Source organism: Haliotis asinina, chromosome 1, assembly GCF_037392515.1.
Source record: "Haliotis asinina isolate JCU_RB_2024 chromosome 1, JCU_Hal_asi_v2, whole genome shotgun sequence".
Lineage (NCBI taxonomy): Eukaryota > Metazoa > Mollusca > Gastropoda > Lepetellida > Haliotidae > Haliotis > Haliotis asinina.
In genome coordinates, this window is record NC_090280.1 from 50,757,733 (window position 1) to 50,778,324 (window position 20,592).

The window sequence follows — 20,592 nt, forward strand, 5'->3', positions numbered from 1 at the left end:
ATATTTTATATTTTATCTATCCGTGTTTCACTGTATAAAGACACGAGTGACATAATTATCAATGAATTTTACACAGGAAAGTAAATTAGTTCCTCATAACTTGACCTTAGGTCATGGAATTGCCAACCAATTGCGGGAGTAGAGGCCTGTCTCACACATGTGTGATATCATTTTTTTCACGTGGTTTTCTCACCCACAGGTGTGTAAAGAAGAACACAACTATCCCACCACACACAATTGTAAAGACACCCGGTGTCTTTACAGTCGTTCTGCAGCATAGTTGAGGAGATTAGGGATTGACGAGATCAGTGATTATGGAGATATGTGGCTGAGGAGATTAGTGATTTAGGAGATCATTGAATGAGGAGAACAGTGATTGAGGAGATCGATCGGGGGTTCCGGTGAAGTGGGAGTATTTTATAGAACTGCATGATTTGGACTGTGCTTAAATCCACAGGTATCCAGGGGCAGTTCCACATGGATAGAAGCAGGCTACATAGATAAGTGTTATTTAGACGCTAAACGGCATAAAATTGTTAAGCAAAGTCCACATATTTTGAAACTATTAGTTCTATCGACTCTGTTCAGTTGGAGAAACAGCGTTAACTACTTCTGTTGGCGGCCTGGTCCGAATGTATAACACTTACATGGGAACCTGACAGGCCTGGTCCAGATACATAACACTTGCACATGTACCCGATAGTGTTATATGTAGAGATTATTACGCTTCATGTTTCATATCTTCCCCCATATCATCCCGAGACAGCCATCGCCTACAGTATCGCCTACAGCAGCGTCTACAGCAGCGCCTACAGCAGCACCAACAGCAGCGGTCAACTCATAGAACGCAATGTTGTGAACGATTTCTTCAGCATCTTAGACGGGATTGTCTGCAACAACGGAAACAGGAGGTAGATGAGCAGCTTCATGCAGATCAGGTGGCACAAGCAGGTTGGACATTCCTTGCTGCTGATCAAACGGAGCGCTACTATACGCATTGATGCTGCCTATATTCTTGAGACCACTCAGCTGCATTATATGGTTATAGGCGGGACACCCTTCACACCTGTGAAGTGTAAATATTTTGAACTCGACTACGTGACCTAAATCTTGCCTGAACGTCAGTCGGCCATCACTGTCGGGCTAGTCGTCATGTGTTCACAAAGAAGAAGATTATAAGGAGCATTTTATTAGGATCGGCAAACTCGACAGCAAAGATGAATGTGAATCACAGGGAACTGTATGTCTCAAATAGTTGAGCTTAATGTTCTTCATCGGAGGACGAGTTACTGTCAATAAACGACTCTCCTTTGCGCTCTTGATGCAAGTGACGCCTTCTCATCTCGGCTTGGAATTCCCACTTGTCGAGATTCCATGTTTATGTTGAAGATTCCATCGAAAATTGGGTCAGAAAACACAGCCTACAACCTCGAACGAAGATGATTTCAAGCCCATGGTGTTCAGGTTCTGTGAAGTGCTTTTGGCCCCTACATAAGAAACCACGGGAGGCATGTCAGTGACAATATGTTTGTGTGACAGTGATAGAGATACAAGAGCGCCTCTCGTCTGTAGATGTTGCAAGTTACTGTGCAGCCCTGACACCATACACGCAGAAGGTTATCAATCTCTTGATTATATTCACAACTCTTCCAACCAATTGTCCGTCAATTTTGACGAAATCAATAACTTTTTACGGGCGACGCCATATTTGTTTACACTCATGAGAGACCTACTAGACGAATTTGTTTACTTATTTTTATAGATTGTTTTATTTTCGTATTTATTACAGAAGCTTGAGTTATTATATACTACCGACAGAAAATACGGGAACCAAGAAATTGAATGTAGATGACTTTGACTGTGACAGGGTCCGTTATCGTGGCGTATCTCCCAAACGCAACATCCAATGACAATGGAATTTCGCTTAATGCATGCCCAGCACGTGCTACACGTGCATACAGAAGTTAACTCCTGTAAATGTACTGGAGAAGTCGCAATCACTAATGCAATAGAGATTGACACTTACTGACAGAAATGCCTCCGAGGCAGTATCTCGGTGAAGCAACAAAATGGAGAATTGTGGGGATGATAGAAGGGGGGACATCATTATGTGAAGGTGCCCGGCAGATGGGTAAATCAAAAAGTGTAATTTCACACCTGTGGGATAAGTACCGTCAAACGGGTGGGGTTGCAACGAGACCTGGGCGTGGTAGACCAAAATCAAACGACACCACGACAGGATCGTCTCATTACGTTAATTGCTCTACGCGATAGGTTTAAATCGGCCCCTGCCATCAATAGAGAATTCCGCACACTCACTGGAACCTCAACCGTTAAAAACCGACTCTATCAAGCTCGTCTGAAAGCAAGACGGCCTTTTAAGGGTGTCACCCTTTCAGCTCACCATAAGCGCCAAAGACTGGCATGGGCTAGGCAGCATCAGGGACGGGCTATGCGCCACTGGCATTACACCATGTTCTCTGATGAGTCAAGGTTTTGCCTACGATTCACAGATGGCAGAAAACGTTGTTGGCGTCGGAGCGGGGAGCGATATGCCAGAGCAGCAATTCTTGACCATGATCGATATGGAGGTATAGTGTCATGGTGTGGGGTGGGATTACACATGACAGACGATCAGATTTGGTCATCATTAACGGAGCCATGACTGGTCAGCGATACGTTGACCAAATATTGCGTCCTGTTGTGGCTCCATTGGCTAGAGTTATTGGCCGGAATTTTGTATTCCAAGATGATAATGCCAGACCACATCGGGCCCGAATTGTCTCCGCTTATCTCCGACAAGAAGGTATCCAGACATTGGACTGGCCCTCTAAGTCCCCAGACCTGTCCCCAATTGAACATCTCTGGGACGTCTTGGTCGAAGGGTGTACGCCAGGGATCCAGGACCCGCCAACCTGGCCCAGTTTGGTGCAGCTCTCCAAGAGGAATGGCGGGCATTACCACGGGCAACCATCCGGAAATTGATTAACAGCATGCCATCAAGGTGCCGTGAATGTGTTGCCCAACATGGTGGACACACCAGATATTGAACTTGACGCCTAAAATTGATTTAGTGGATATTTAAAGCAGTTTCAAATTCGCTATTATTTCATTAGTTCCCTTATTCCTTGTCGGTAGTATATAGAATTGAAAATAATGCTCGTAACCACACTAAATGAAATAAATTCCATAGAAGTGTTTTCGTTTTACATGCTCTCAAATGTGAAAACTTTTGAATGAAAATCATGAATGGAATGAGTGATGAAAGTAGTACCAGTAATGTCAAAGTTCACGTATTAGCCAATCAAATCACTCGAAGGTGTCATATATGTCATAACACTTTGTTATGAAACACCTTTACGAAGTACCATGTGGGTAATAAATCGATTTATTATCCAAAACTGTGTTCCAGATATGACCACGCCGATCCTGCCAATATCGGGGTGTCTAAAAAAAGTCCATACAAGGGAAATATCTCTGTATTAAGTGATAACGATTGATCTCACACAAGCAACATCTCCTGTGAAACACAGTACTGTTGTGAATGATACAGTTGTTGACCGTCCTCTCAAATGGGGTTCTGACCCCGGGTGGCATCCATCCATGTTTGGTTGCTAGGACATGAAACAGAACTCCAGCTGCACCCGCTCATCGAACCATACACACATTGTGTATCATGATCCAACCAGCCAATCACAAACACAGACACAGATTCCTTCAGTGTTATATTTCATCCTGGCTTACACGAAAACAACACATGCATCCTATCATGCTGAAATTGACGTGTGTTTGTATTACAAGGTTTGTTAAAACGTCTGTCAACACTGTTAGACGAACACCAAGTTTGAAATATTTCCTTCCATTAATCCGATGCATGAATTTGAGACACGAGAGCATTGTCAACAATATTAGAACCGTGCGATTAAATTCTAGTGCACCGTTCCTAACAGTCCATTAGGTTACACGCATTCATCCGACTGACAAATTATCCGTGAATCAAGCTGGCGACGGTGAACGTTCTGCATGTACACGGGTAAACAAGGCTGAAGACGGGCCGGTGGATCACTGCTTATGGTGAGGAAACATTTCAAATGTATTGTGTGACAGTCCCATTGCTATGGCTTCTTTACGCCACCAATGTCTGCTACGGCGCTAACTACACAGACTTGCAACGCCTCCACGACAGTCTCCTCACCAACTACCGACCCAACCTCCGTCCTGTCAACGACTCATCGCGGCCGGTGTTTGTCGGCGCGGACATCGCAGTATCCAACATTGTCACCCTCGACATCGACAGTGGAAGTTTGGTCACGTGGTTCGAGCTTATGGTAACGTGGACGGACGAGAGGTTGACATGGGATGCAAGGCAGTACACAGATGTAAGAACTATTAACTTTCTCAGGTCTAGAGTGTGGGTTCCTGATCTTCACGTCCTCAACACTCACAGCAGCCATGGCGTCCTCGGAGATACTGACGACACTCTACAGGTAGGTTGTCCTTCTTCAGGCCTCTGTAAGGAGAGTCGTTTAAGCGTTGCCTCGCCATGGACACATATATTGCACTCCGTCACAAACTCACCAGCTCCTGCAAAACAGTATCACCCCATGCCGAAAATACATTCACAACCTCACACAAACGAACGCACGTACGCATGAACACGCACCCACATACACACACTTCACGCGCACAAGCACCCACTCAAACTTTCACACGTACATCTGTACTCATCCATGGATCTATGAATGAATGGAAATTATACTCTAGTCTTTTCTTTCCGGTACAATGTAACAACGGCATTTACAAATATGTTGCAGGTTTATCCTGAAGGAAAGGTCGAGTGGCACATTGAATTGGAAACAAGAACACCTTGTCCAGTTTCACTAACAAGGTTCCCGTTTGACAAACACACGTGCTTCGTCACACTAACCACCTCCTTTCACAGGGAGGTTGACGTCAACATCAGCGATATGACCTTCACCGACGAGAAAGCCACCAACACGGGTGAGTGGATGTTGACAGAGTCCTCCGCCAAGAGGGTAATCCTTGGTAAAGCCAGACCAAGGAGTGGAGTAACGTTATCGCTCAACTTACGACGCTATGGAGGTTACTATAGCTTCAGTCTGATATTGCCCCTGTTTATTGTTTCTGTCGTCAATCCTTGGGTGATCCTCGTCAGGTCCAACAGCGGGGAGAAGACGTCAACAGCTGTCTCCCTCTTCCTGTCCTTCACGATATTCATCACTGTCCTTGCTAATCTACTACCACAGTCGCCCCAAGGCATCCCAATCCTCACAGTTGTTGTCTACACGCAGTTCGTGTTAAGCTCCTGGATTGTTGCGTACTGCATTGCTTCTCAGCGGCTAAGTCAGAGAGACAAGCACAGCAGACTGACGAGGATCCTTGCATTTGTCCTCCTGAAGAAAAGCAGGAAGAAGGTTGTCCAGCCAGCTACTCCGACAGAGGCTGGTGATGGCTCCACGGAACAAGCCCAGGAGGACAACACCGACTTCCCTCTACTGGCGGATAAACTGGACAAAGTTGTATTTTATGTATGTTCGGCAGACGCCATTCTGGTTATGAACTTCTCCCTTCTGTTTATTCTCGCGACATGATCGTTCATTTCTGAATCAAACAATATCAAATATGTATTCGGCAAAACTTCACTGTGAAAGAAAAACACTTGCTTTTCTCTCGTATTATAATGGCAGTATTCTGACTGTTGATAACAGTGACAGATATAACAGCAGTTGCAATACCAATACAATCAGTGATAATAATGTTCCCAAGCAGCTACATGGGTCAAGCTTCAGAAAGAGCCCTGTGAAAACGTGATGTCTACTGGTCTGTATTTAATGTCAAGTGATCAAGCAGGTGCCCCCAGATGTAGTCTTGCACAATTATTACACCTTAAGCTAGGTTAGCCAAAGCTGTTACAGAACACTATAGATTACACTTGACAATAAAGACATCTAACGGTGCTAACTTACACACCACTGCTTAATATAACACGTTAATAAGCACGATGAAAACTTGAATGTTGCCTGCTTACTGTAATACATAACAATGCATTCTTGGCAACAATCTATCGTTAATACAAAATTATACGAAACTTAACTGAATCCTTCCAGAAAATAATTTACAACGAAGTTGGAAACAAATTACACCTGCCATTTAACATGATTCTGAAAAGACAACTGCCAATATCCATAAAAAATGAATGAACAACAATATACAACTTCAACTTCTATATTCTCTCAGAGTGTCATTAAAGATGCCAATACCAATATCAGGGCATGGTTATTTTACGGAGGAAAACTCACATAGCTCTGATCAGTGGGACAGTCCATGATTTCACATGTGAATGAGTTTAGCTTTACGCTGCACTCAGCAATATTCCAACTAGGTGGCGGCGGTCGGTAAATAATGCAGTCTGGACTACACAATACAGTGATCAACAGCATGAGTATCCATGTGCGCAACTGGGGACCGATGACATGTGTCAACCAGGTCAGCGAGCCAGACCATCCGATTCCTCTTGTCGCCTCGTACGACAAGCATTGGTTACTTAAGGAAACGTATTCTAACCCGACCCTTCGAGGATCCACTTCATATGCTGTTTATCAGTTAACTTAAGATGACATTACCTGCCATTTTTTCGAAATATTGCGATTTGGGGAAAATATAGACGTTCAACAAAAGCCCAGTAGAACATGGAATGAAGTCTTTCATAACCCCTGTCCAAAGCATGTTTTGACACGATCCAATGAGGTTCTGTTTTCAGGGATTGCAGAAACACAATCAAATGATGACAGATCATATTATTAATTTCAATTATCTCAAATAATTTCCGTGGATGTAAATATAGAAGCCAGAATTCCAGAGAGTCACAAGCCTGTATAATCGGCCAAAGGAGATTCCAGTGACTAAACAAGGAACTACGTTCTTGGCGGCATGAAGATTGTGGTCAATATCAGAGAAAGGAATTTCTTCGTGAATTTCATTGGTATGTCAATATAACTCTTTTATTCAGAATTGTGTGCGGCTTTTTACTCCAGCAGAAATGGGCATATCTCCAGATTTGGGTCAGATTGAACTGATACATAGTTCTGCATATTGCCCACCAATGTACATGCTGTACAAGGTGCCCTTATGTGGCACTATTAAGTACATCATGGCCTGACGTAACCTACTCTCAAGGATATTCAACAGGTTCCTCTTCGCACAGCGTAGGAGAGGTGAAAGGCAGGAAATAGTTTCTGACTTTCTTTAGGTCACATTGTCCCCCAAATTCATTCACCAGAAGATACATGTGTGTAATCCCACCAAATATCTCCATTCCGTCAGTATGCAAACCCACGAGTCGTGACACAATGTCTACCTTAAGCTATGTTCCCATAAAGATGCATAAACGTATCAAAGTATAAACCTTAGGTATTATTGCTGTATAAAGACAAATTAAAATACACCAACACCGAGAGTGATTATTGAACTATCTTTGTGCCAAATGTGACTGGTTTGTGTAGTGCCGGTGGTTATTCAGTAACGTTTCTGGTGACAAGGTGTGGTGTACTGCCCCAAAGTAGTGTATTTACAGAGAAATCATAGAGACACATCCGTGTTTCAGTCACGGATGATAATTCTTTCTCACATGTTTTCTATTATACAGTAAGTATATTGGTATTTCCTACATACGCATTCTCTTCGTCAACGTGTATGTCACGGACAGTGTCAACGTATCTCACCGATATTGTCACGCATCTCTTGAACAGTGTCACGAAAAGAGTCAGCCTATTTCACTTATAGTGTCAACGCATCTCACAGCTACATTTAGAGGAAACGTCACTTTAAGTGTGAGTGATACCATTGACGATTTCCAAACGAAACTTGTTAATATTTCATCCCCGAGAAGTTCAGTCGACCAATCTTAAGTACTCCTTTCCCTTGTATTGAAATGTCCCGCATAAATCCAAAAGGTTAGTAAGTCCCTTTTAAACAGTGGTTTAAGACCCAACTAAATCATATTTAAAACATCATCTTCGTTCTATTGTTCAGGGTCCCGCACCACAAAGCGTTCTTAGCCTTACGATCTGTCGTAACTCTATTGTTTATCATTGACTTACGAATGTCGTAGCGCTTTGTGAACCCAGGCTAGCTATTCTCGAAACGTTCGTAGCCCGACGAACTTGTTAATTCCATTCTTAACACATTGGCTAAGAATTCTTAGGGCTCCGAGAAGGAGATAAGACCAGGGCCTAGATTTTCGAAGCTCTCTTAGGCCTAAGATTGTCGTAAGTTAATGTTAATGTATGTCACTCACGACTATTTTCGCACTTAGGGAGCTTCGAAAATCCAGACCCTGGTCTTATCTCTCCATTTTATCATCTATTATATTACACCTGGAAAGGTTTGGCACCCCCTGCCCGCTAACAGAGCTATGTTCAGTTTGTTTGTAATGATACATATGATGACACTGTTTATTTAAGGAAGATCCGTGAAAGTCCAGGTTACAATACTAGCCTCAGGCTTCCCATGTTTTTCGTATCTGGCCACTAACAGGATCCGGTGGTCAGGCTTGCTGACTTGGCTGACACAATGTAGTTGCATCCCAATTGCGTACATCGATGATCTTGTTGTTGATCATAGTGCAGCATTAAACAGCAACTCAACCATCCCAAATCATTCAAGAAATTATGCAATTGTATTTGGTTTCAAATGTTTCTCCCAAACACACCCTGTCGAAGAAAACCCAAGAATATTCACACGTGCAAATGGAAATTATTAGTATGCAGAACTCTGGTACGTCCATCAAAGCAGTTGTTTGGTACATGCTCGCTCGTCAATTCGTCAGGAAATACAGGGAAGTAAACAAGGTGAAGGGTAACCCATATGACTACTCGTATGTCATACAGACCGGTAGCACTATGACCTTGTCCAATGAGGGTCAATTATTCTCCATAACCACTGTCCCAGAGCACCACACTGGTTACCATTTCAAGAACAATCAGGAATCATCTGAAAGGAGCCGGGTACAACTCTGCACGGGTCATCAAACATCAAAAGGTAAGCATTTCTAGCTGCTATGTATGAAAAATGTTTACCTTGTGGGCGCTGATATGTATAGTCTAGGTTGCGCTAGGGTCACATTACGATGAAGCTGGGATCTAAGTGTGATTTCCGTATATTTCTGAGCTGCACGCGGGGATTCGATCCATGGACCCGAAGTCCGTCAGGAAGCAGACAATCTACGGTTGTCATTATCTACTCAATGATTCCAAGCATAGTATGGCTAGAGACAGAAAACATATCCGATGGATGTCGCGTTGTGCTTCAACCATTCCAAAGTCAAGGATAAATAACTTGATCACATTCTACAGCGACGGCTCATGTTTCAATGGATGTTTGTGTAGAGAGAAATAAGCTTCACAAATGTACTGTTATTCGGGACATTTGCCATTAAGCACTTCCACCGTCCTACCTCTCACAAGGAGCACCTTACCCCAGTCAAACATCTCAGAAACTAACGCAAAAATCAGCCGACATTCCAGTTTCCAGATGGATCTGTTCAACTGGTGGAAAGTTCCTGGCTGCTTTCAGCGTAATTACATGTGCAGGTAGCATGAGGGGTTAACAGCTTCCTTGGTTGGGACTGTAAATTTCAAGCTCAGTTTAACATTTACACTTTGAACATGCTTTTATATTTCTGATGGAAAAATTCAAGATGTGCTCAAACTTGGTGTAGTCAATGTTCAAACATCACATATTCATTGCTATACTTAAATTATTTGCAAAAATGAAATTTCCCCAAATTTGATCAAGAAGCTAAAGCTTTATGACTATGATTTCCGGCATCATCAGTTTCCTGGCGTACAAAGAAGGTTTTAATTAACCAAGATTGTTGTTGTGAGATCTTAAAATTCAACCAACCTTAATTCAGAGACTAACATTACAAGGTGAAGTTAGCAGACACATTCTGTAAACAGAACTGCATGTCCGTTAGCCTCCTGGTGCTTTTAACTGTAATTCATGATTACAATTTTCCCCAGATTTCTTGCCACTTTAATTTCACAAACAATAAAAACACGACTGTACACAAGAAACAGACTCACCAATATAATAGTTCAGAGTTTTTGTGTATTTTCTTTACATGTACAGATTACATTTACATAATACATCATTTTTCTGTACAAGTTTTAGAACAGGATGGTCCAACATCGAACAGCAGGCAACCCAGTGTCCGTCACTGTGATAGGTATTATCTACAATTTAATATTCACTGTCACTATAATTAATGACAATTAGGTATTTGTACACATGTTCACAACTATGAATTGCTCAGCTCAGCTTGATTTTGCATGATTTACAGACTCTAGATTAATCATATAAGACAAAATAAGCATAAAATTGTACCAGGTGTTCACAACGAAGTTAAGCAAGTCTTCCTCTACCTGGAGTACCTGCCACTCACACTCATTTTCTTAACAAGTTCTCTTTTTGTTATTGTCTACTGCTGCACGGCATTATTCATTCATACAGAGGCATGTGGACCAGCCAATCAAGTGATCTGTATTATTGATGTTCGATGCCAAGCTGTCAGCTAAGTAGCATGCTCCATGTGAAGGTCACACACTCCCTGTGAATGTCACATTCTCCCTTGAAGGTCACACACCCCATGAAAGTCACAGTATTGGACATGTCACAGCTTGTAAGACGGCCTGTGGGGAAGGTCCAGGACAGTGTTCGGCTTCATGAAATAGAGAACAAATGTGAGGCTCACAAGCCAAGTATCACAATGAGCAAGAAATCAGGCCTCACTCATTACGAAGCGCAGTTCTGTTTCATGAAATTCGGGCACCATACGCGCTGAAATAGACACTTTCAGAGTCCTCCGAACATCGAAATACTTGGTGACATGGTTGTAAACTGGTCATAATTTAAAACAACCTCAGTTGTTTATTATGATGCAATGAAATATGATGAGCCCAAATGCAAGAGGTTAGCCAGTAACGATAATTGCACTGAGTCTGTCTTGTTTTGACTTTGTCTTTGATTTCATGATGGCAGTCTCAGAATGGATTCAGTTTGACAGTCTCTATCTTCTCCTGTAAAGACTCAATAAAGTGCTTCCCTGTAATAATCTTGGTTGTTGCAATCAAGTAGTCTGTGCCACCTGGAGAAGAGAAAACAGAAACATCAAGACAGAATCATATGATCTTACTCTGTCTTGCCAATGGTATTACAAAGGTTCTCATTTCTAACATTTTCAAGAAATGTGAAGGGAGAATCCCATTCTACATGCTACAGAATAAATGTGAATGCTGAACCTCTGCTTTAATTCACATAGATACAGAAATGGATTCAACAATGCTTCAAAATACAAGATTCAGAGCCACAATCAGTGAATCCTGGGACCACTGAGGGAAGTAAGTTTGCACAGGAAAAGTTGCACTTTTCAACCACTGAGCCACCATGAATAACTACATGATTGCCTGGGCAAAATCACAAAGTAAACTTAGCTACAGAAGATCCTAGACCCATACCCTGCGAATATTACGGATAATTTCAAATGTACCTTGGGCCTTCTTCAGTGTGGCCCATGAAGATGTGGGGTACAATAGGTCTTCAGCAATCAATACTTGCTACAAAAGGTAACTATGATTGTTGTAAGAGGCAACTAACAAGGATAGGGTGGTCATCGTCGCTGACTTGGTTGACACAGCATTGGTCCCCAATTGCACAATGCTCATGCTGTTGATCACTGTATTGTCTGGGCCAGGCTTCATTACTTACCAATTGCCACCATGTAGCTGGAATATTGCTGAATGCAGTGTAAAACTAAGATCTTTATCAAGCTCTGTTTGTACTCCATGTATATTACATTTCTCATCAACACAACACGAGAGTTCTAAATTAACTGCATAGGTTGACTGAAAGTAAGGTGACAAATGAATAGTTTAATAGTGAGGTATCTTAAGGAAAAATACATAATGCTGAGCAAACTGGATGTTTATGGAATTATGTATGAAGATTATATCTTAAAAAAAAAGAACATTTCTGAAACAGTCCCTTTTAAAACCAAGTGCAAGTGGGTGTACTTTGCTTGGGAGCTTTCAGTGAGAAAAGTGCCTGAAACAGACTGAAATTTCTTCAGTTTGATACATCCATTGAGACACACCTATTTTGTATTCCTTCCATCCACATCTATTGTCACTCACTTACTCACTCACTCTTAATTAACTGGTGTCATCAGGAAAATGCCATACATTTCCACCAGTATCAGATGGCAAAATTCCTCACAGAGTTCAAACAGGAATTATATTGGATAGTAATTGTGCAGGTCATGGGAAAGCCTGGTAGTCTCAATACTGGGAACATGTGCAGCATTACAAAATGTGGAATTGTACAGAGTAAGAAACAAGCATCTGTCTGGGAAGGAATGTTCTCTAGACACATTAAGCCTGTACTAGGATGGATCAAACAAGCCCACTGCTGCTACCGCATTCATCCTGAACATAAAAATAGCATTACAGTTTCACTGAGCAACAATCTGTGTACAATTACACAAAGAACATGGACACCTACTCTGACTTCCCAGTCATCTTTCAGTCGACTCTAACATTAAAATAGTCCCATCATTCATCTGAGGGTGTTACTCACAAAATTTAACTCTGGTAATGGATACTTTTAATATGAAACCTTCTCATCTTAACGTGCATATAGCGTGAGGTTGTAGCACACAGCAGGGTGGGGAACACACAGGGTTATAACAAAAGGACCTACAACAAGATGGCTAATAAGCTGGTGAGTCACATAGATGGGACTCAAACTTCTCCACTAAAGGTGTGATGAAATTCCCTGCATTAACGATGGCTGTCGTGGCAACAATATAATCAGTACCTACAGCATGCAAAGACAAACTTTTACAACCACAGACGTAAGGTTAGCAAATGAGACATACAAAAAGTAACAACATATATATCAGCTGTCGTAACAGTGTTTCCGTACAAAGTTACAGTGTCTGTTAAATACTAAGGCTGGCTGTCATTGTGTTGGACAAATTTTCAAATCAATTTTATTTCTCCTTGAAAAAGATTACATTTTCACATGACATCAAGGTGTTGACAAATAAAAACCTAGTAGTTTTGGAAAATGCCAGGCCAAAAATAGTGGCACTGATGCAATTTGATACCCTCAACATTTCTGGTTGGTTGAAAAGTGTGACCACTTGAAAGCTAAAATTTACAAGTATAAACAAGTGTGCAAGATTCAATGTATACAGGTGTTCATAATTCAATATTGGCATGTGTTCATGATTCAATGTAAACAAGTGTGCAAGATTCAATGTATACATGTGTTCATAATTCAATGTAAACAAGTGTCAAAGATTTAATGTATACATGCATTCATAATTCAATGTATACATGTGTTCATGATTCACTATACACAAGTGCGCATTATCAATGTATACATGTGATAATTCAATTTAAAAAGAGTGTGCATGATTAAATGTATACATGTCTTCATAATTCAAAATAAACAAGTGTGCATGATTGAGAGTCAGAGTGTATGCATGAACATATCTCGACATTAAGGTTTGTGAGTCACAGCATACACATGTACACAACTTGGGCCTTGTGTGTTTGCTGAGAGTCATGCATAGTACTTACAAAGTTTTTGAAGGTGAATGATTGCTGAGATGGTATTAAAACTGAAGCCTCTGAAAATCAACATTCAGTTCCTCTGGGTATGCTGACGAGATTGGCAATGCCACCAAAACATGAAAGTTTAATCAAAAGTTGACACATTTGTAACCTACCATCGTCCTGTTGTGCAAGGAAGCGAAGAGCAGCTATCTCGGCAAATGTCACACCACCAAGGAAGAATACTAGTGTCACTTTCTGCTCCCCTGAACTGGAATGCTGGGAGGAGATGGAATTCCCTGTAACAGCAAAGGTGATCCATGAAATCAAGTATCTAAATCCATACAAAAACGGGGAATGGAGGTTGTTTCTGTAGCCAGCAAGAGCTTAGTTATATAACATTAACATAGTTACTGGTTAAGTCAGTGTGAACATGTAGACAGTATCTCGACACTGAGGGTTATACATAAAGAATCACAATATTTACTCTCACATAACACCATCTCATGTTCGTTTTCAACCGAATCAGTTTCAACAACAGAAAGTGAGTTATTGCTGCACTTTATGCAATTTATCAGCCACATCTGGGTGAAAACCACCATCACCAGTGTTCACACAATTATGGGGACCCATGACATTGATCACTGGTTTGTCTGGAATATTGCTGAGTGCAGTGTTAAACAACAAACAAACATCTTCAAGACACAAAATATTTTAAACCAATTACTTCTTTTCCTGAGTGCTACAGGTATCTGTTGTATTTCCTCTACTTTGGGGCCTGGTAGAAGGTTGAGAACTTCTGTGATGCTTCTCCAGCCCGGCCGCGCTAGGTACTGGGCCAGGCGTACGCTCAGCGGGGCATAGCCACTGAACACGTACGAGATGTCATTAGGGAGCTGTAACATATCATGATGATTTCAATACAGATCTCTACAGTAAAATTGTAAACTTAATACTGAAGTTAAACCAGCGCAATAGCTCAGAATCACCTGTATTTTGAAAGTATTCACCACTAAAAAGGTGAAACATTTTTAAGGCTACCTACAAAATATTTGAGGGTACCACATTTACTCCTTATTTTGTATGATATTTAATATCAAATCTAATTGACAACATATAAGTAGCTGCAAAAATATAATGACTTTTCACAATGAAGCTGAACATTGAATTGAGAGACACTGTAAACCAAAAGTCACTGTATTCTGTAATCTGATTGGTTGAAACACATAATCAAATGATATTCGATTCCCGGAAACTGTAAGACTATTCACTGCATATTGACACGTAGAAACATCACAAATGATTGTTTTGTTGTGTCATCCACAATGGTGACATCATTCAAATCATACTGGGACGTAGAGTCAGAATAACGTCACAAATGAGCAGCTCCAGATGCTACCATGGCAACCAGCTGAAACAGCCAGCTGAGGACACTTCACTGCTCTACCTGTTCTCAGCGCAAACAAGTGCTGACAGTAAAACCCTTTTGTTTACTTTTTTGTTTACAATGTCAATAAACATCTTGTGTTGGCCAATGTCTGGGTGTTATTGATTATTTGAAGCACGGGAATATTTTATTTGAAACCTCCAGCTGACGGGAATACATTTGGAACTGATGGCATCAGTCAGAGGTTTCAAATGAAATATCCCTGTGCTTCAAATACTCAATAACACACAGAAATTGGCCAACACATGATGTTTGTCTCCCAAAGTGAATATAGTTCACATATATCTACAGCAGGAAAGTACATCATACTTCATGACTGAAGCAAGACAAACTACAGCTACCTTGGTTACAGTTCAACTTACAGGAATGCTTTAGTATCAAATACACCCAGTTTTATCATCAACACATCTAACAAGTCCACAAATATTCGAACATGCATACAATAACCCACCTGTTCATTGACATCCTCCACTATCAGCTTCAGTGACTTCCTGATAACTGTGTATGTGCGGTTGCCATGGGGACGAATTAACCCTGTTTTCTCCAGGTTCATCAAGGTCAACATGTGCTCAAACCCATATGTCTGGTAAAGAAACGAAACATCAGATAGACTCAACTTAGTCAGGGTATCGTGACAGCACAGAAGTGCCAGTCATTGGGCCATCATTTCACCATCACAGAGCACATTCCCTATAGTGTCACTTGTGTCAAACAACAATGAATACAGTGAATATAAGCAAATATATTCATAATATACTGTCATATCTTTGAGTCACTCACGGACGGATAGTTAAGGAGGTGTAGCAGTGATGAACAACTCTTTGGCATCTAAGCACACGAATTTGACATTGTACATGATAGCTACCAATGAATGGACAAACCAGCTCTTATGTGTACAAAAAATATAAAGAAGCTGCTCTCCATACAAGGATTCATGTCCTTGCATTCTCCTCCCTACACAGCTCCTGATGATCAAATGGTGGACTGATATTGGTTTGTACCTGGACTATCTCCCTCTTGTAGAAGTCAAGCACTTTCGGCTTCAGTCCATCATTACAGAATGACTGGATACAGATCAGCCTGAGCACCTGCAAACATTCAGTGTGGTAAATTACAGTAGGTCTTGTGGGTTTGACAATATTGTCCCTGAAGTCCTGCGGCAAGTTTGAAGGGTGTGAGTTTAGGTGGGAAAACTGTCTACATTTTGAAGAAACTTGTGCTATATTTGGATTTACACTTTCTCAGTAAAAAACAGGTTTCTAAATGCATAATCATGTTTTATTTTGGTTAACAATATTCCATCAGTATCACAGAGCTGAACAGGCTTCACACATACTACTAGTCATGATTATGCTTTAACACATTTTAGATGGTGGTTCGAAACCCACTTACTCACCATATCACAGACAACACATCAATCACACTGCTTGATGCCCAAAGATAAAATTATACAGCTGGAATATTGCTGAGTGCCCCTTACAACTCAACTCACTCACTCATATATAAAATTTCAGTAAAATAGTCCAAACAACAATACAATCATCCTGTCAGAGAAAATAAGTAACTGGGAAATTGCAATGGAACATTTACCTTCGTAATGACTTCCTGCTTGGCTATGGAGTCTTCAATGTAGGGATGGACCTTGTCCGTCTCCATACCATTAATGAACTCTGTTGGAAAAAGAATCCACATACAACAGGCATCTGTGGAACATACTGCCTAAGACAGATAATACAACATGGAAACATTAACATAAGACAATTACACTCAGTTTTGCATGCTGATACACAAATAATATTACTTTCGCTGTAGTAAGTACTCAAACAAGAATGTTAGTGTCATACCCTGCTGGCAGCGGAGGGAGTCCATGAACTCATCCTTGTCTGTTGCCTCCTTGATCAACTCAGCAATGGAAGTATCTGGAGAAACAATCACATTCCACTTGACAATATGGACTATCAGTACTACTTAAATCAACTGTTTTGTCATCTCTTTATCACTGAACAATATGAACTGTCAATACACCCTAAAATAACCAGTTTGTCATTTCTTAATCACACAACAATATGAACTGCCACTTCTACCTAAGATCACTTGTTTTTACGTTTCTTTAGCACTGAACAATATGAACTGCCACTTCTCCCTAAGGTAACCTGTTTTGTCATTTCTTTATCACTGAACAATATGAACTGTCACTTCTACCTAAGATCACCTGTTTTGTCATTTCTTTATCAATGAACAACATGAACTGCCAGATCTCCCTAAGATCACCTGTTTTGTCATTTCTTTATCACTGAACAATATGAACTGTCCTTGCACCCTAAGATCACCTGTTTTGTCATTTCTTTATCACTGTACAATATGAGCTGTCACTACACCCTAAGATCACCGGTTTTGTCATTTCTTTATCACTGATCAATATGAATTGCCACTTCTCCCTAAGATCACCTGTTTTGTCATTTCTTTATCACAGAACAACATGGACTGTCACTGCACCCCAAGATCACCTGTTTGTCATTCCTTTAACACTAAACAATATGGTCAGTTCATTAAGTGTTATTGTCATTATGTAAAACATGTGAGTCTATATAAGCACAGTAATGGCTAGTGTATATTAACCTTCTCTAACATCCGTTTCCTTAAACTCTGAATTACGTAATCCAACTCTTCAAATACAAAAGGAACAAAGCTATTCATCAGTCTGTTGGAGGGGCACTGTGGTTAACAACAATCAAGAATGTATTCCTCACTACTGTGAAATGATATCAATGTAATACATGACAGTCATACATGTGTCAGTCCAATCAGGGAGAGAGGCTCAGAGAGCTACTCACGGGTGGCCAGGGACTGGCGGGCGGCCTGGAGGTGGGGCAGTTTTGACACAAACTGTTTCATCTCGCCCACTGTCTTGGCACTGTGTCGTTCCTGCCACACAAAACAACACATTTCAACAGAATCTGTCCTGCATGAAGTGAACCCTGTTGTAACTGGAGCAGGAAATATATCCTTTCTACCAGGATATTGAAAGAGATTATGTTATGATGGGTAGTAGAACTAGAGATCGCTTCATGTCACAGTTTTAACAGGGTCTGTACAGCCATAAATAGCATGCATTGGGAACTGGTCATAGAATGTTTTTGTCCCTCTGCTTCCTGCATAAAGCAAAGAAAACATATTTGATAATGCATAAATACTGAGTCAAAAAAGAAACTTCACAAACTGTTATTTTTAAAAATCATAATTTTTCTTTGATGATACATCTATGCATCCGAAATGGGATCCCCATCTTTCGTTAGCAAATTGTTAGCGAATTCCACTCAAACCCATCCATTCATTGTGCAAATGGCGTTAGTGCCAAATCAGGTTTTGCATGTGCAGTCGATCACACGACCTTTGCATCAAGGTTTTCTTCTTGGCACGCGTTTGCATTGGCCTCAAGAATTGGAAAAACACTTTTCAATCACAGTTCTAACAGTACTTTGAATGCCACGATTGTCAAATGTGCAGTGTGAACATGCTGTTGGCAGTTATTGACATCGCAAGAGAATTGGGATGCAGCTGCCGTACTGTGCATGACTTGCAAGGTTGTCTACAACAAACTGGCATCACTTCTGATCGCCCAAGGCCGGGTCATCCACGTGTGACGCCATGAGCAGAAGACCGTCAAATCATCCTACCTCACCTATGTGACAGATTTCTGCCGGCTACACGAACCAGGGCTGAGATGTTTAGAGGTATACTGTCCTCACATACGGTTGCAGGCTGCCAATCTTCATTCATGACGTCCATATCGAGGGCCAATACTGACATCGGTTCATCAACCGCAACTCCTGCTGTGGGCCCGACATCATCTCCAATGAACCCAGACAGACTGGAATTGAGTCATCTATAAAGATGAACCCATGTTTACCTTCAGCTTCGCGGACAGCAAGCATACAGTCTGGAGACGACATCATGAACGGTATGCCCAATGGGGTGAACAAGAAGTTGACAGATTCAGGGGCGGAACTTGCATGGTGTGGGGTGCTTTCTGTGGGAACAACCGTTCCTGACTTCTGGTCATCCATGGAAACTTCACAGCTTCTGCTTACCGCGACCAGGTGCTCACCCATGAACTCATTCCTTTCATGGCGGCTCATGGCCCAGGTCCACAGTTCCAGCACTATAATGCTCAGTTGACACAAAATTTCCTTCAAAATGCTGGAATCAGTGTCATGGACTGGCCATCGAGATCCCCTGACCTTAATCCAATAGAGCCCATGTGGGATGCACTTGGGACAAGGCTTCATGTTCTTAGAAACCAACCTCAAAATTTGCAGGAACTTGGCACTAGCTTGCAAGAGAAATGGCACAGAATCCCCAACCATGTGTTCACACGCATCAGGCAGTTGATGAGGAGATGGTGTCTGGCAGTGGTGAATGCGCGGGGCTGCCATACACAATATTGAACTGAGAAATTTCGAATTTGTATTCTTGTGACTAAACATTCTGTATATCCATGTTTTGGAACGGTGGTGTAGCCTAATGGAACTGATTGTGGCACTGTCATTGTATCAAGTACATCACACAGGTCTCAGCAATGAAACAATTTAACCATCTTACATGTCTTGTTTCTTTATGGAGATGACCCTTCCTATATGATTCTTTTTTAGTGATATTGGGACCATGGTAGATACCCATGGTAGCTACATCCTTCATAGTTTCAGGATGAAAGTTATGTTTAATGTCAGCTTTCATTTTTCATGAAGCTAAGTCTAACTTTAAAATGGGTACTTAAGGGCAAAAGTGCACTTTGTAATACAATATCATCACACACTAATTTGCATAAAGCCAAGGTATGTTCCAAATTAGTCACTTTGGACTTTGAAAAAATTCACATTTCTCATTTCTGCACAAATCTCTCCTCAGTAAAGTCCTTTTTTCATGTTTCCTATCTCCATACTACTGGAAAGGTAGTTACACCCAAACCTATTTTAACAGATATTTTACACTTTCACATATAAATTGTGGAGAAAAGCGTGAAAAAAAACAATTTGTTTTCTTATTTCCAACAGTACTTTAACAATAATATTTGAGTGTCTGGGACCCTCGTTTTGTTGTTCAGGATCCATTAAAATTAAAAGTATGAGTCCCAAGGACCCTAAAATACAGGACTCAAGGTAAATCCCTGAAGCTATGATTTAAAATCCTGACATTCTCAATTACTGATTACAGACTAAAATAACACTTGCTTTGAGGACAAAGTTTTGTAATCCAGACACAGCTGACAAAAATAATCTGTTGAATAAACATTTCCTTTCCTTAACAAAGACAGGTAACTCATCGTGGGAGTATGCTTTGTAGTCCTGACATAGATGACAAAAATAACAATGTTGAACACACACCTCCGTCACTTCCATTCTCAGAGTTTATCCTCAACCAAGGGAGGTAACTCATCATGCCAGTGTCTACCGTAACAGACAACTGTTGACTAATACAGACTGCTTTATCATCCAGACAACTTAGTCA

At 41.1% G+C, this 20,592-nt stretch overlaps 2 protein-coding genes across 4 annotated transcripts in view; one reads left to right on the plus strand and one right to left on the minus strand.

Annotated features, from left to right (window-relative positions):
* Window positions 1–20,592, minus strand: part of LOC137293001 (vacuolar protein sorting-associated protein 33A-like) — a 182,185-nt gene that overhangs the window by 151,901 nt on the left and 9,692 nt on the right. Inside the window, exons 9-17 of one of the 3 annotated variants that reach the window (XM_067823875.1) lie at window positions 17,919–18,009; window positions 16,929–17,003; window positions 16,675–16,754; window positions 16,086–16,172; window positions 15,536–15,667; window positions 14,365–14,533; window positions 13,814–13,936; window positions 12,778–12,894; window positions 10,034–11,167 (exon numbers count right to left, since the gene is read on the minus strand). In XM_067823875.1, coding sequence (XP_067679976.1) covers window positions 12,788–12,894; window positions 13,814–13,936; window positions 14,365–14,533; window positions 15,536–15,667; window positions 16,086–16,172; window positions 16,675–16,754; window positions 16,929–17,003; window positions 17,919–18,009 — 864 coding nt within the window. In that variant the 3' untranslated portion in view covers window positions 10,034–11,167; window positions 12,778–12,787. Of the gene's footprint in view, window positions 1–10,033; window positions 11,168–12,777; window positions 12,895–13,813; window positions 13,937–14,364; window positions 14,534–15,535; window positions 15,668–16,085; window positions 16,173–16,674; window positions 16,755–16,928; window positions 17,004–17,918; window positions 18,010–20,592 lie in introns of those variants that run through there. The other 2 variants (XM_067823877.1, XM_067823876.1) reach the window with 2 other exon arrangements.
* Window positions 4,092–5,612, plus strand: LOC137273393 (acetylcholine receptor subunit gamma-like). The gene is made up of 2 exons (XM_067806034.1): window positions 4,092–4,487; window positions 4,815–5,612. Exons 1-2 carry the CDS (start codon window positions 4,092–4,094, stop codon window positions 5,610–5,612), a joined length of 1,194 nt encoding a protein of 397 aa, XP_067662135.1.

Coding starts and splice junctions, on each gene's coding strand:
- LOC137273393 (XM_067806034.1), top strand. CDS start 4,092: ATGTATTGTGTGACAGTCCCATTGCTATGGCTTCTTTACGCCACCAAT. Junction 4,488..4,814: donor ATACTGACGACACTCTACAG/GTAGGTTGTCCT, acceptor AATATGTTGCAG/GTTTATCCTGAAGGAAAGGT.